This window comes from Ciona robusta, chromosome 6, assembly GCF_009617815.1.
Source record: "Ciona robusta chromosome 6, ASM961781v2".
NCBI lineage: Eukaryota > Metazoa > Chordata > Ascidiacea > Phlebobranchia > Cionidae > Ciona > Ciona robusta.
In genome coordinates this window covers 2,109,632-2,126,546 of record NC_143240.1, presented here as the reverse complement: position 1 = coordinate 2,126,546, position 16,915 = coordinate 2,109,632, and the positions used below count along the sequence as shown (strand labels likewise).

Sequence of the window (16,915 nt, the reverse complement as noted above, 5' to 3'; positions counted from 1 at the left end):
TGGTAATGCTAGACGTTATATAGTAGGTTGAGGTAAGATGGGACATGTTTTCATTACTTGTTCCTGTCCCATTTGGTAGTAAACAAAAATCTTTACAGAAAGCATTAGAAAATGCCATTTCTAGTTGAAAATTAATTTAGTATGTTTGGTAAAGACGAATAAAAGTAGTTATATGGATTCGAGTAACACAGAATATTAATTTTTTTAAAGAAAATAGCATTCGCTATAAAAAACGGCTGTCATAGCTCGGTTGTTTATTCAATAGTGTTGTTATTACAGAAACAGTGCCAAAACAAATGTATTAACCTATACTCGTGCATATTAATTAGAATTGATCTAGTTAGAATAAAACTGTCTCTAATGCCTTAGAGGGCAATAACATTGCACACGAGCAAGACGCATTCTGCATTATTGTTCCTAAATCACACCTTTAGGACTAAGAGCTAACGGCTGGCAGAATGGGTCGCAGGGTAATGTACTTAGCAACTGTTGGTATGCTGTTAACGACCAAATGGCATGTAAGATAAATACAAACTGGTTAAAGTTGATAATGTGTGTTAGGACTGTAGGCGTACACGATAGGAAAGTTAGTTTAGATAAGAAAGTTAGGTGTAATTTGCGATGATACAGTTTACCAGGCTAAGGTTTTAGTATTAGTTAACTGTAGGGTTAAAGCAGAAACTTAAGGTTTAGGCGTCAGAATGTAACAACAAAAAAGTGTATGTTTCAATTCAAGTGAATGGTTGAAAGTTTTCCAGTGAATGCCAACACTATTTTAAGAATATCAAAACACTGACTGAACATTACAAACCATGCAATTTTTAAAATAACATAACATTAGAGTACATACTAGTACAAGGTAAGAAAGACAACCATATCAAAACAATATCCATACACCAACAAACGCTAATTCACAAATGGTGTGCATTTATACAACAACTAATAGAACTACTTTAAAAAGATGCATTAAGATAGTTCAGGTCAAAAGCAAGACTAGCAACAGACTAAAGACCACGAGTTCAAGGTTATTGATTTTCGTTTTAAAGCAGTTTCGTAGCTTTGGAAATGATTTCAATGCTAAATAAGACTCATAAGAGTAAAGTATTTCTTTGCGCCGTGTGTTACAGTGTACTCTTAAAAGTGTTTGCGTTTTAAATATTTGAATTTTCGTTCTGTTGCTTTTTTGGGGTGGTATACCTTATTATAAGGCCAAATTTTTGACGTTTTCGAAAAAAAGAAGTGCTACTATAATAAAAAGACTTCGAAAAGCTGCAAGGATACTTGTTCAAGTAATAACAATACAGAAAAACTACTTTTCCTCTGCTTTGCCGACACTTATAGGCTGAAAAATGACACATCACCTTCAAAATTTAAATATTTCAGAACCCCATGCGTACTGTCGAGATAAATGCAAATTAATGATTAAAATATTGCATTTGGATATTGGAGTTATGTTCAATCGATTTAATTCTTATCCCAGAACGGTAGGTGAATGCGAGTTTTAATACAGAATGATCTGCTTTGACTGAAAGGCTTGGATTAAACTGCGATGTTTCGAAGCAAGAAATCTTCGGTAAGTTTACATTATTTTTCTCGTGTATTGGAAATTGGTTGGGGTAAGATAATTTATTTTTTTCAATTTTATTGTCCCATTTGGTAGTTAACAAAAAATATTTATAGAATTGTAGGAACGTATCCTCGTGACTTTAGAGAGCGTTGGTATTTGTTTGTAAACTAGAAAAGATGGGGTAATATATGATAACGGTATCTCATCTTACCCAACAGTATACTAAATTATTTAATGCTATTAAAACCAGGCAAAATATAACTGATTTTTTGCACGCAAAAAAATCCAAAATGTCTATTAAAAGCCAATGTTTCGTCAGTCATACCTAAATTTTGTATTTCTTGGACACATTTTAGTTTTTAACTCGTAAACTATTACTTAGTTAAGTCTAGTTACCAGACGAATCTTACAAACAAGAGTGTTTTTTGTATGGAATTTTGTTAAAAAACAACAATTTCATATTCATTACTTTGTTGTTATTAATACGACAACGGGTGTAGTGTGGGTGTGATTAACGTTAAACAAATCGTAATACGCAATCGTGTGTTTGAATTGCAACAGTTTCGTTTTTGCGAGTGAAATACTGCGTATGAAAAGGTAGTTGCTGTTGTAGTGCAAGCGGTATGAAAACCTGTCTGGTTTTATATGGGTATAAGGCTATACAGTGAGACAAGGCTAGGGACTTGGGGTTAGGGCCAGAGTTTGCCAAGTGTCGTAGCACCCAATTGTAAAACTATACGAAATCTTATAGCAATAATTCTGTGCCTAGAATATCGACAGTGCAGTTAATTGTAATATTTTATTGGTATTGTTTATAAAAAGACTGGTTTAGTATTGGTTGTAGGCTAACGCCTTTTATCCAACAATCTTGTGCTTTGCATATTTTTCAAAACTACAACCGAAGCAAAAATACTTTGGTTAAAAAATACAACTCCAGCAATTACTCTTAGACGCAACCCAACGCACACGTGCGGGGCATGCATGATTATAAATTATTTATACCCCGTGAGAAATTCCCGTGAATTCGACCCGAGGCGGCCAATACATGTCACAAGGAATGGCTGCGTCTAGACGATATCATTTCCACAACTTATCTAAGGTTGGCATGATATAAGCTGATAGCCTGACCTAGAGGTCATTTAGACGAGACATTTCAGTCGTTTTAACGCAGTGTCTATTAGTGTTAGACGATGTGAAGAGGCGAAATGAAAATAAGTGTCATATATCATTCGAAACGGGTTACTTTCTCATGCTTGTACAGTAGGATGGGGGTGGAGCGTGTTTCATTCTCTTTTCTCAGCCTATTTCGTAGTAAACAAAGAATATACAGTGGGGTGGGGGAAGATGGGACACCTTTAGCACATAATATCCAAATATTCTGATCGTGTTTTAAACAATTAACAAAGGTCTATATGGAAGTCGTGTGGACACGGTTTAATAATTCTTTGAATTTTCTTTGTTTACCACCAAATTGGAATAGAAAATGGAATGAAACTGTGTCCCATCTTCCCCCACCCTACTATATACAAAACTTATATAATCCTAACCCGGCGATTTTTGAAAGTGTTGTTAATGGTTAAAAACACAATCAATAAACACGGGATATAGGAGTTACCGGTATCCAATCTTACCCCACAGTGCTATATCAAGCACCTAAATAAATGAAGATTACATAAAATATTTAAATTACTTCTAAAAGCAAAGTGAAATCCAACGTTTGATTCCTAACCCTGCATGTATAACATTACAAGCAGTATATTGAGTGTTCAAAGCAAACTAGGTTTTAATTTCATAGTGAACAGTGAACACTTTCGTTTTTATATATAATAAGGTGGGGAAGATGGGACACCTTTTCATTCTATTATCCTGTCTCATTTGGTAGTAAACAAAGAACATTCAAGAAAATATAAAACCGTATCCACACGACCCCCATAAACCGTTGTTAATTGTTTAAAACACGATCATGGTATTTGGATATTATGTGCTAAAGGTGTCCCATCTTCCCCCCCCCTACTATATATAGTTTCTGCAAGAAAGGCGTGCCAAGCGATGCCTAAGTTTCGCAGTAGGCGTGAAATTGTACGAGGGATAGTAAATTAAATCTGAAAAGAGGTCAACGACTTCGAAATCAACACGCTGAGTTAAAATACTTTGTAGAGTGTAAACAGAGCATGTTGTAAAAAGATATAAACTATGTTAGCGCTGTAGCAGCAAACGCTATTGCAGTCACGCGTTTTAGCAAGTTTTGTTTAGTGTTTTACAATATGCGAGATTTTGTTTACAGTTTTTTTTGCCAGGATACCTTTCGAGAGAGTAAAGCGTATGATATGAGTGACTTATTACACGTAATAATGTATTGGCATGACTTGTACTGATTGTAGTTTACATTATGTGATATAGTAAGGTGGGGGAAGATGGGACACCTTTTTATTCCATTTCTCGTCCCATTTGGTGGTAAGCAAAGAACACAAGAGTTTAAAACACGATCAGGATATTTAGATATTGTGTGCTAAAGATGTCCCATTTTACCCCACAAGACTATATACGAGCTTATATATGAATTTTTCTAATTACACTCAGATTTGTGACATTTCATACAAGATAGCCCAACGTATGCTGATAGTGACTTATTTCATGTAGTACTGTATTGCAATGGCATAAACGTTTCTGTTATGTGATATATGATGCCAGTATTCTATGCGCATTCTTTAATTACGTTCAGCTTGAATCAATACTATGTTACGAGATAGCCATTTCCCATGAGTTTAGATTGGTGATGACGTAACATTATGGGAACGTTTGGCTTGCCAGTAGCAATTGAGGTAGCGCGTCGACAGAGTACCAGTATATGAATAGGCCTATATATCAACAGCATGGGATATTAAAGGCAGAGGCGGTTAGACTATTTATTGGGCGAAGTTGGTGCCCAATGGTCAATGGGAGTTATAAAGATACAGTTTTATAATTCTTTGAATGTTCTTTGTTTACTATCAAATGGGACGAAAAAAGAGAATAAAGAGCTGCCCCATCTTATAATACACAATGTACTAGCATAACAAAGTGTACGGATATAGACTGTTCCTGTTTTATATAAAGGAAGTATATTTCGTGCAAATATCGCTTCAAAATTTGCATAAGCTGCCCAGCGATTTGCGCAAATTAAACGATCGTTTATGACGTAATGTCAGACCTATTGTATAAGATTTGTTCTACGAAACGAACAGACAGTTTTTCGCACATTTTGTCAAATCTGCATTATTAAACTCAGTGTTTCAAACGATAAACCCAGACACGCAGAATCAGAATAGCTACAACTAGACATTGCAGCTGTGGTTTTGTAAACGGAAACACTGCTTTTATCTCTGCCACAATGCAGATGTATTTCCGATTAGAGGGCTATGCCACAGACAGAAGCATTCTGCGGGTATAGCGCTGATAACGCTTAACGGGAGGCGTCTGTTTCGTATCAACTCTCTTTTACAAGGGCAGTAATAACATAAAAACAGCTGCGCTAATAAACGCTCAGCAGTCTTAGAGAACAGGTGTCTATTTGTAGTCGCAGTCAAAGCCGATCCGATTTAAATTCCCAGTCGCAGGTTTTAAACCAAGATGAACACGTTTATTTTGCATGCAAACAAATGCTTTGTATTAAGTAAACGTTAATACATCGGATTTTAAACTTAAAACGTCATAATTCTGAGATAGCCGGAAGGTAGAAGTAGTTATTAATTATTTTGACATTGATATTGTGTATTAGTATATGGTAGTGTGGGGTAAGACGGAACACCTTTAGCACATAATATCCAAATATCCAAAAACGGTTTATCTAAAAATTTAAAAGTTTTTCTCAGAATGGACTGAGTGTAGATTTTGTATTTGTTTAGGATTTTTGTTTCTTTTATTCTTTCTGTTACCTTATGGATACTGATAATGAAACGACGAACATTGACTTAAGCTTTATGGTGAGCAGGTGTTTTCTACTATATAGTAAACGCCATGTAGATACATTATTGATAAGCAAAGAGCTTGTCAGAATGAGATGGGTTATCTATAAGTTGTACATTTACTCGAACAAGCGACTCTAAGCTTTTTAAACTTCTATTCTATATGGGTTTGATCCTATCCTAACTCGTATGGGGACCCGGGATTTGAGCCAGAAGTTATAGTTAAATTGTAGTTATGAGACGTATGAAGTTAAGCATATAGTTTAAAAACTTGCATATTAAGTCGCCTTTGACCCTAAATTTACGGATTTTTGAATAGAGTTTTTATCATACGGATTACTTTATTTTTTTACCATTTATGATTGTAATTCATAATGATACATTCAGTATTGATATAAACTATGTTAATCGAACACAGCATTAAGCTAAGTTGACTTATCACTACTCTTAGCAACTTATACTAAGTAGCGAATTTCCGCTCTATAATAAGATTAGTTTAATACTCGACAAGCCTGATTTGGATTATTAGGGCAATGCTTATGCTAGGATAAGTAAGCTACATTAGACTTATAAATGCTCATGCTTTGCATTTCGCCCACAAATATATTCGTTGATTTAAAATTTCAAAAACAAATAAAGTAAATTGGTCTATACTCTCTATAGAATAGTGTAGCGTAGTCAGTTCGAAATTGTGTTCTATACTATATAACCAGTTGTTATAGTTCGTTTGTACCATGTGTTAATTCGCTGTGTGATAAGTATTGAAATGAAAATGCTCTTCTAGGTTCCCAATAAAAGCTCGCTGGACAGAGACACGGGAACCGTGGTACGAAAAAACAAGAAAAAATCGAATCATAGAGGTATCCTTTTCATGTATTACAAATATTAAATAAGAATTTCACATTTCCGGACAGAACAACGTTTTTTTAGAGTCGGGAGGATACGGTTATATAATTCTGTAAATATTCGTTGGTTACTACCAAAAAAAACTTTTAAATAAAACTTTTATTCAAGAACCGCCGTGCGAAAACGATGACGTCAGTGGTGACGTACACAAAGACAAAAACGATCAACATGACGTTATCATTGCCAACGGTACGAACGACATGGATCAAAAACCAGAAACTGGTGAAAATACTTCAGAACCGAATATTAACTTAAGCAGAGACGAACTACTGAAACTTTTAAGCGTTTTTGAAGGGGAGTTACAAGCTAGAGATGAAGTTATATCAATATTAAAGACAGAATGCTCACAAAACCCGGAAACGAGGTATGTTTATGTATTGTATATTTTATTATAAAATCAATACCCTGCTGATACAATTAACGGTGAAGATTGTGTATCTTTATATATAGGCCTATCACTCGGAATGTAATCAATACTACTTTAAAGTTATTTTTTTTAAATATATTTAATAAACCAAATATTACTGTTACCAGAAAGGCGTTATAATTAGTATTCCGTGTATGGTATTACGATTTTATATTTCATACGTTCTTAAAATTTATGTTATCGCAAGAAAAATTGGTAAACAAATACCTTTAAAAAATTTGCAATGCAAATCTGAACATTTTAAACGATTTTGAACTTTGCATTTTTCGCTCGATTAAAATGTGCCATTCGGGGATTTTAATCCACAGCATCTACGCCAGGCAACTGTTAAATACTGTGCGAGCATGACTAAGCTTGTACTATGGACAGGTGGTTCAGTTTAGCTGTCACAGGTGTTTTGTTTCCTGTCAAACAAGAACTATGAACTGTCATTCACAACGTGTGCGTGACATTTTCATATACTGTAGCGTAGCCTACTCTTGTATAGCAGTTCCATTTAGTATTACTTAACAATTTCAAACGAAACAATAACCATAAACTAAAACTACGAAAATTTACGACCAAACGACGCTATACGACCATTAACAACTTTGATACCAAAGCAGCTGCAATCTCGTGTCTTTAATTTAGACAAATCATATGAGCGTTTTGACATATTATGTTTAACTGACTTAACCCCCCAAATGATTGCAAATAACATGACATTCAAAACGTTAGTGGAATATAATTTACGTCTTTTTTACAAGACTAGCATTTGAAAGTAATACATTGTGACTGGTAAAAACGACAACAAAAAACATTGGACTTCAAAACAGGGTCATTAAGACTATGCCGGTACCTAAGGTTTTGCTGCGTGGTATACCTTGTCACTAATTCCATTAACATGTTCTCGTATATTAAACACACAGTGTACATCATCTGCTAAAAGTTAAAACGGTTGCGGTTTGATATATTAATGGCATACCAGCGATATGAATAGGCGGCCACAGTCTTGGCCACGAAATGGGGCGTGCTTTTTACTGATGAATGATACGTTCATTACTCACTATCTACATAAGGCAGCTGTTATCGTATCCATTATCACTATAGAAATATTAACCGGATTACGAAGTGGAATACATACCAAACAGAATAAAGCTGTCAGAAATATATAATCCGACACGCCTAAGCCATAAGCGCTAACAAATATGTTAAACTATTCGCATTTATATGTTGACAAATACAAAAGTGCACAGGTGCTTTTTCTGCCTTTTTCTCTAACAAAAATTGTGTATAAATAAGAGACAATCTACTACAAAATTGAATCCACCCCTTAGAAAATTACTTTATTCTTAATAAAGTTATGCTACATATATTGCTATGTATACTATTATGTATACTAAGTGTATTGAGAGTTTTTAACTATTACTTCTTTATCAGGTACGGACTTACAAGTCAGCCGTTAAAGGCGCTCCAACGTGACGCTGCGTCTTTGGATCTTACAACACAAACGCCCGAAAGCGAACAAACAAAAGAACAAATGAAAAAGATAATTCAGGTTCGTGATGACGTCATAAAATACGCATTTTACGAAACAATGTAGTCCCGATTCCCAAGGGTAACAATTAAAGAGATTATACAGAACGTGACCGTGTATACTTCTTTGGTATTGCATATGTACAAGCTTTATATAAGACGTATGATTAATCAATTAATTAGCATTGGGTCAACAAGTATACAGCTATGGACAAAGAACAATAAAAACGTTGTATAAATACAGATACCTTTATAAATATAGACACACATAAAACACAAAAACATACACACAGGGCAATCTTAAAATTACGTTGTACCACTAAAAAGACTCCTACAAACGACTAACAACAAAATAATTACGTTGTAGCATCAAAAAGACTCCTACAAACGACTGAAACAGATCCTTCTGACATCGGAGGACAAATATCAAAGGATGGGAATCGAACTAGAGGAAGAGAAACGGAAGCACCAAGAGTACATGATGAAATCAGATGACTTCGTTAACTTATTAGGTATGGTAAGATGACGTCACTATGACGTATAATATTTTCAATACGTCATTGGAAAATGTTTGGAATTTAGTTACGATGGTGTTTAGTTTTAGTATGCAAGCGATTTTCGGGTGACGTATCTATGACGTATATGGGTCGTGACGTCACTGTTATGATTTGGACTTTAATCTTTAATGAGTTTATTGCAGAACACGATAGAGAACGTCTAAAGCAAATTATTGAACGGGAAAAATCAACCCATGACCGAAAAGAAAGAGAACTCGTTCGAAAACTTCGTGAAAATAAAGTGGGTTTTGTAATACTAGATATTATGCTTTTCGTGGCTTAAAACAGTTACATATTCCGTTCTTATATTAATCCTGGTCTGCTAGAAAATGGGCTTGGCATGCGCGTTAGGCAAATCGCATGGTTATGCACATATGGGTAGCAAAACACATGAAATAAAAACAAACACAATTTAATAAAAATGGGGAAATCGATTGGACCTAGGGTCAGAGTTTGTCCATAGCCTTGCTATGGTCCTATGTAGTTTGGCCTCGGTTAGGAAGTAGCGCTTTAAAAGGGGCAAAGGCCATTATAATAACCTTGAGTTCAACTGAAACCACGTAAGTACGTGGCTAAGTTTACACGCACGTCGTGGCGTCGGGTACGTCTTTAATGAAATTAAAGCGCTAACATATATGTTGGCATATAGGACGAGCTATCGCGGTTGAAAAGTTTATCATTGGAGCTTGTGGAAGAGAGACAACGACAGCTGCAGGCGCTGAATGAACAGAGGCAACTGGCTAGCACGCAGAAACGTCAGTTCGACGAACTACAAGCGAAGGTGGGAATGATTGCAGCCACTAACACATTATATATGTGTTAAAGTAATCGTATGTTTTACAGACAAGTTGTACTGGTCACATTATTATATGTGTTGTAACTGCCGTTCATTTTATCAAAATGTTCAGTTAACAGAATACTTATTAACCACACGATAAACTTTAACAAGTGAACTATCGCTCTTCTATTTAAAAGAATATCGCCATAATGCTAAATGTTGTACGCCGTTTTTACTCCATTTTAAATCAAATTTTACTTAAATTAGATAGCATATTAATCACAACATGTTGTAGAATCTTAAGTTAACCGTATAACGTAGTTACGATAAAATTTAAGCGAATTTTTACTTAAATTTACCTGACTTGTGTCGCATTTATTAAATTAGCAGTTTTAACCTAATGGTAAAACATAACGGCTGTTTAGAAGTTAACATAAATCAACTTCCAAAGGCAATTTAAACCATATATATTATCCACAACTTGCCGACGAGACAATCTATAAAATCGTTAGATTGGAAATCGGTATGCCCGTCGATAAACACGAAGATAGACCTTGTATAATGGTCTTGGAATACACAACGCCGATGGCCTACGTTTTAGTGGGCTATAAAAGTATGCGGAATCGTTGCGTAATCTAATTACGCTTCACTGTAAACGTAGCTACAATTAGTAGCACGTTTGCATAAAAAAAACTAGGTTAAAATCAGTAAATAAATGTCACAAAGATTATAATAATTTGAATCAACAAAAAAGAGGAATGATTAATAAAACGGCATTATAGCAGCGTTTCACACTCTACAATTTATGCCGTCTATTACCTCATTTGGTCGTGAAGTAAACTCGCAAACTTGGTATGGTTAAGACATGCATTAGGGCCTGGGAATTAGGCCAGAGTTGTCTTAATACCGATCAGGCAAACTTATGTTTAACCTACATTTAGGTGACAGAGGCAGAAAAATTGACTGAAACTGAAAGAGAACACGCACTACAGCTTGAGAATGAACTTGAGGAACAAACAAATAAATTCTATAATGAAAACGAGGAACTTACAGCAAAACTTTCGGCACAAGAAGAGAAAAATTCGCAATTGGAGGACAAGGTTATAAGTTGTGCAAAATAGAAAAACATCAAGTGTATTCATATTGATAAAACATAATGTCACTAAATGTATGCTCTATGTGTTTTGTGTATAAGAATACACCCATGTTATAACTCGACATCAGGTAAAACGAATGACAATTCCAGATTACGACTATGAGCAAGCAGATGCGAAAATTAAAGAGCGTGGATAAAAATCTTCGAAAGACAGATGATCAGCTTTTCCGGATCAGAGAGAAACTAGAACAAGAGGAGAAACATGAAGACCTCTTGGAAGAGGTTGAACTCCTTAGGAAGACTGTAAAGGAGATGCAAGAAGCAGAGAAAATATATGCACAGGTAAGATTAACAGTCAAATACTGCCATGAAAATATAAAAAAATCTTGAATAAATACATCTTATCAGTTGTAATTGAATATTTCTGCAAGTATATGAATGGTAATGATAGACATTGTTATTTCTGTATGGGTGACATCAGGGTATGTGCAAGCTTATGATTTATCATGTATGTTACTTTGTGGGTGATTAATTTCTAAAGATTTGTTCGTTGTTTTGTCACCATCTTCATTATCTAGGCTCAGGAAGAATGCAAAGATGTGAGAACCGCTCTTGAATTGGAAGTTGAATCGACCAAGCTGATGAGAGTAGACATGGAAAAACTAAGGAAGAACGCTCGCAACCAGAAGGAGATGGAAAGATGCATTGAAGAGGCAAACTTTCGTTTTGATGAGATCAAATCTCAGTTTGAATCGGAGAGCAAAAAAGCGGAGAAAATGAGAAAGCAGTTGGAGGTAAGGGTGGTGGACATAAATCACTTATTTATTCTCACTTAGTGATATGCTGGAAGAGCGGGTTTGAACATGGGTGTCCTGGTATGCATGATAAACAGTACCATCATGCACAAGTTTTAGGAAAAAGTTCAGTCTCATTTTTGTGGTGGTTTGGCTTTTTTGCAAAGACGAAAAAATTCGCAATATTAAAATGTCTGAGAGAAACCCAATTTACAAAAATTTATATTTCCAGGAATACGAAACTAGAATTGCAAAATATGATGAATGTGAAGCAGCCATGAAAATGGGGGAGACAAAAATAAAACAATGCCATCTAGTGATCGGGGAGCTACGTGAAGAAAGAGATGCCATGGAAACAAAATACACGCTGGAAACTGACAAGTGTGGTCAGTGTAAAGAACTACTGGAAGATGAAAGAAATAAGGTGGGCAAGGGTATATTGGACATTACAGCTGTTGGTAATATTATTTATAACAAAACAGTACAAATGCTATGGTACAGGATACGTCATTTTAACAAATCATGTCTAGATATTTGCCAAAACAACAATATTACAAAAACAACAGAAGCCATATATGCCCACATATGTTTCCATGTTGGTATTAATATTCTTAACAAAGCAGGGCTCAATGCTTTGGTACAGGACATTTGAATAAAATTATGTTGAACTATTTGCTAACTAAAATAACAGTCTTTTTCCAAAACAAAAAAAGCTATACATGTTCATAACATTATAGTATTAGGAAAACGGATATGTCTGAACTGTGGCATAAAGCAAACGTAACAACAATACAATAAACTTTCTTTATTACACCATAAAGGTTACAGAGGTCACACAAAAAATGATCGAAGAAAGCAAGAAGGTTCTCAAACTTAAGGAACAGCTGGTGGCACTAGAGAGCAAAAAAGCTGAAGACGCAGAAGTTTTGCATCAAAAAGTTGAAGCGCTCAAAGACAAACTTGACCAATCAAGTTCTAAGGTTAAAACAAGTTAAACATTTCAGTTTGATGTATGTATACACTCCAATGTCATTTTAATGTTATTATTTGTATTCTCAATGTGAGTTCCCCATTACATGTGTGTAATTACACTCAGTAACATCTGTACTTAGTTACACCAAAGTTTAAAACAAAAGTTATAATTGTTCTCATTTTTGTAACAAAATATACAACTTTACAGCTTTACAAAAGCAACTTTACAAAAATATAAAAGTAAGGCATATTAAATTAAATTACCACCACATTTTCTTACAGAAGAACCACTTATACACACTCAGTTTAACATAAGTTTTCTATATTAAACTATGTGCATCCTACTGTAGGAAAAGGTTGTGCAACTAGAAACTACAATCAACAATCACCGAAAGCAAGTTGCAATGCTGAAAACTAGACTTGATCAGTTGGAAAATGAAAACAGTTCCCTGGAAAAGCAGGCAGCTGGTGCAAAAGAGGAAGAAAAGAAAGCAAAAACAAATGTAAGTTAATTATATGGATGATTATGGGACAACAGGCTTCATTTGCCTTGTCATACATGTATAGTCATTAAGATTGAAAGACCAATATAGTGGTTAATGTTACTGAACAACTTAAGAAATCAGTTGGACATTTAGAAAAACCAAATTAGAAGTTTTCTTTTTTAAACGAACAAATTCTCGAAAAAGTCAAATGTTTGAGCTGTTATTTCAACTTGATTTACTAGAAAAGTATATTCATTATGGGAGAAGCAGTTACTACGTTTCACAATTTACCCAATATATCTTCTTCAGTTAAAAATATCCACTGATAAACTGAAGAAACTGGTGTCCCTTGGACTTAATGAACAAGTGGTAGTAGCCAAGTATGAGGAGTATAAGCAAAGACACAATGTAGGTTACAACTAAGTAAAGTAGGCCTATTTTAAAAATATTGATAATTATAATTTGTAGATTATAAAGATTTGTGAAATTTTCATTTTTTTAAATATGAAAATATTATACTTTAGTAGTGTTAACCACACTTCATTGCCCTTTACTACAGGAACTAGAAACTACAAACGCATCTTTAAAAAAAGAACTAGAGCAATTAGAAGGCAGGATCTTACAACAGAAGGATCCAAATGCAAATAACAATAATATTCTATTAAAGGTAACATCAATAAACAATAGAGAGACCATAGGCACCAAACCTGGGGTAGCAGGGTAGACAGGCATGGAATTTTTGACACTGCATTAATCAGTAAACATTTTAACAAAAATTTGTATTAAAAGATTGTACATCTAACTACCCCTGCATTTTCATTTTTTAAAGTTTTGTGACAATAAACCTAACTCGTTTCCTTCACAGGGAATATCAATGTTACATGCATCTACGCAAACAACGGAAGAAAGAACAAAATCTCCTTCTTTGTCCAGCAACGTACCAATCCGAAAGCCTTCTCCCACTCCTGGGGAGTCAGGACGCTCTTCTTCAGTCAGGAGGTCATCCGGACATACTTTAACGAAGAGGGATTCAGTAACATCAATAAATGGAAGACATAAACAAAGTGTGACTTTAACTCCAAGTAAAAAGGTGCATTTTTAAAATACCAACATGTAGTAAAAGAAAACATCAGTCATACTAAGCTGAAATTCTAATCATAGCCCTTATGGGAACAAAAACATGTTTGAATTAAACATTAGAAAGACAAGGACTGTTTAATTACCAACTTACAAGTCCTAATACTACACATACTATATAGCAAGTACTTAAATATACACATGGTATAACAAATGTTAACAACAAAAATTCCTAGCCTGTCCTACTAAAGGATCTCATAGCTTTAATAAATGGGACATAACTTTTAATTTCAGCCTGGAACCATCATAAAACAAGACAGTAGCAAAACAAAAGGATCCATTATGGTGAGACTAAATGGTGCCAGTGATCCTGCACCTCATCCTGTTTCCATGACGATCACACATGATCCTGGAGAGGAGACTGCTCCAACTTTTAAAATCATCCGCGACCAGAAAACGGGAAGTCCACACATTGAAACAAGTGTTAATGAAGGGAAGAAGGGAATTCAAATTCGAATGAATAACACAGGAAAGACAGGTAAGGGTTATAATGGTTTGTAAACTGAACAAATGGAATTGAACTATCTAAGCATACTTATGTGAAAGCTTGAACATCTGCTAAGGTATATGTGACAGCACTTTTGGTGTCGGGCTACAAGACATGCTTTGCTGTAGGACCTCATCCATATATATGATATATAAACCCCAGGTCCATAGGGCTTCACCAATATACAATATACGGCTTACGGTTATATAATGAGCGTTAGCACCTTGGGTTTTGGGACAATGGAACAACTCTCAGTCACTCTCTAACATAAGTCTCCCAGCAAATCAACTTGTATTAAACACATATATAAATACACCTATAAAATATAATACTCTCATGTCTCTTCTAATGCTAGCTCCTTACAAATAATGCTACCAGCAGACAAAACACCTACCACAAATCGTCCACCTAGTTCCTCTTCATTGGGAAGATCTACCATGAAAAGTAAAGTGACAAGCAGAGTAAGTATAACTCCAACGACAAGCAAAACACGTTCAGAAAGTAAAACAAGGTCGGAGAGCAAAACTAGGAAATCACTGGTAAGCTAAATAAATTTTATGTGTGGGCAATATTGGGCAGACTAGATTAGGAAACGATTTTCAAATACAATAAACCTGGAAGATGCACAAATATGGAAAATGTATTTCTTAATCTTTAACATTATGTATAAAGGTGGCTGTACACAGTATCCGGCATGCGAATTCGCTTGCGTTCATATGCGTCTTTGCATACAGCAACAAAGAAAACATTTTAAGACAATAAAGACCTTTAACAATTTGTTTCATATGCAGCAAACCACACGCAGACCATCGATCTCACCAACAAGGATTCCTAAATTCCGGACTGGTGCTGCCACGCCCCCTGCCACACCCACTATAAGTAGAGCATCACGCACAATCATACAAAGCAAGCCACGTTAGAAACTCTACACTGATGCTGCTCACTTAAGTTTCACTCCATGAGGTACACTGTGCCTATTGGCGCAAAGTGAAGATAAATATGTGTTTTCAGTACAAAACACACCAAGTTTAGAAACCTAAACTTAGCAAACTAAAATATTAAAAATAAACCACACTTTTAAGGCAAATTTTGCTGTTATTGAAACACCATTACAATATGGCCTAAATGAAAAGGTATAAACTGCCCTTTTCTTTACAATAAATAATAATATCTACACTCTTATAAAGTTGCAATTTCTTTTACACATACTATCTTTTAAACTCTAATTGTACATTATTTTCAGAAGCAAAAATCTAACCTATGATTTCTCTTTTATATCTGGTGACTCTATAATGTGGACAAATGTTCTAGAAAGAATTCGTATCTATTAGTAAACATTTGCAATTTTTCCGCCACATATTTTTCAAATGCTACTTTACTTTTACACTGCATGTCCACAGTCGCTTGTTTTACGATTATTTATATTTCTAACAAAGCTTCCGAATAAAAGATGGTATTAGATTTTAAACAAATCTCTGTTACAGGCAGACATATTTTATTCCATAACTTCTGCAACCAGACATTCTGTAAATAATCTTTAAACAGCTTATCTGGTATAAAATGAATTGTGTTTCTGCCGTTTCATCTGCTGTCCAGCAAGACTTTAGACATATTTTAAATCTAAAGAAGCTATTACGAGAAATTTGTTATAAGTCCCCACATAATGGTAACGACAATGCATGCAACAAAATAGGAATGTTGTATGGTTTAGCAACTGAAACTAAAGTGTAAGAAATAGAACAGGTACTAAGATAGTGTCAATAAAATTATAAAACTACCAGTGATTTGTCCTTAAACTCTATTAGTGTAGATGACCCTGTCTACCAATTAATAAATGAAAGAAAGACATGAAATTGATTGTAAAAAAAATCTAAATTTTACAAAGTAGAACATAATTGTACGACATCTTAATGTGTCAATAACCCCAAATACTGTAAAACCAATTTTCAGTGTGAAAAGAAAAACCACAGAAATATGTGTATGTTTCATTAACAGTTATTGCTGTAAATTGGCTTGACAGGGAATATAATAAAAACATAGAAAAATAAATCTTTAACATTCAAACCCTGTTAATAATCTATGCATCATATACATCTACATTAAACTATCCCAACTGGCATGAAATAAAAAAGCTGATGACTAACCGAATAACTTCCTGTTAAACAGGAGTTTAGCTTTCTTAACTAGATTGATGAATAAACAAAACAGTTGAGTGTATATTGTACTGGGTAATATACAAGTTTCATACAT

General features: G+C 34.6%; 2 protein-coding genes across 4 annotated transcripts in view; one reads left to right on the top strand and one right to left on the bottom strand.

Annotated features, from left to right (window-relative positions):
• Window positions 1-16,915, bottom strand: part of LOC149734838 (protein CMSS1-like) — a 42,453-nt gene that overhangs the window by 15,629 nt on the left and 9,909 nt on the right. The window lies entirely within an intron of this gene.
• Window positions 1,430-16,137, top strand: LOC149734840 (uncharacterized). Of its 3 annotated transcripts, none has more exons than XM_089879701.1 (19): window positions 1,430-1,573; window positions 6,296-6,371; window positions 6,526-6,781; window positions 8,264-8,381; window positions 8,727-8,871; window positions 9,060-9,157; window positions 9,566-9,697; window positions 10,636-10,794; window positions 10,941-11,132; window positions 11,369-11,584; window positions 11,817-12,008; window positions 12,406-12,564; window positions 12,907-13,059; window positions 13,351-13,449; window positions 13,601-13,708; window positions 13,907-14,131; window positions 14,413-14,656; window positions 15,044-15,204; window positions 15,457-16,137. In XM_089879701.1, the coding sequence occupies exons 1-19, from the start codon at window positions 1,550-1,552 to the stop codon at window positions 15,583-15,585; spliced, it is 2,886 nt and encodes a 961-aa protein (XP_089735827.1). In that variant the 5' UTR covers window positions 1,430-1,549; the 3' UTR covers window positions 15,586-16,137. The 3 variants fall into 3 exon arrangements, with proteins under 3 accessions (XP_089735827.1, XP_089735826.1, XP_089735825.1); XM_089879700.1 differs by lacking the exon at window positions 1,430-1,573 and adding an exon at window positions 5,384-5,529 and having other exon boundaries at window positions 15,047-15,204; XM_089879699.1 differs by lacking the exon at window positions 1,430-1,573 and adding an exon at window positions 5,384-5,529.

What these genes read in the sequence shown, in the direction of transcription:
- LOC149734840 (XM_089879699.1), top strand. Translation starts at nt 5,485, where the DNA reads ATGGATACTGATAATGAAACGACGAACATTGACTTAAGCTTTATG. An exon ending in ACATTGACTTAAGCTTTATG is followed by an intron (nt 5,530 to 6,295) that starts GTGAGCAGGTGT and finishes ATGCTCTTCTAG; the next exon opens with GTTCCCAATAAAAGCTCGCT. An exon ending in ACAATAATATTCTATTAAAG is followed by an intron (nt 13,709 to 13,906) that starts GTAACATCAATA and finishes TTTCCTTCACAG; the next exon opens with GGAATATCAATGTTACATGC.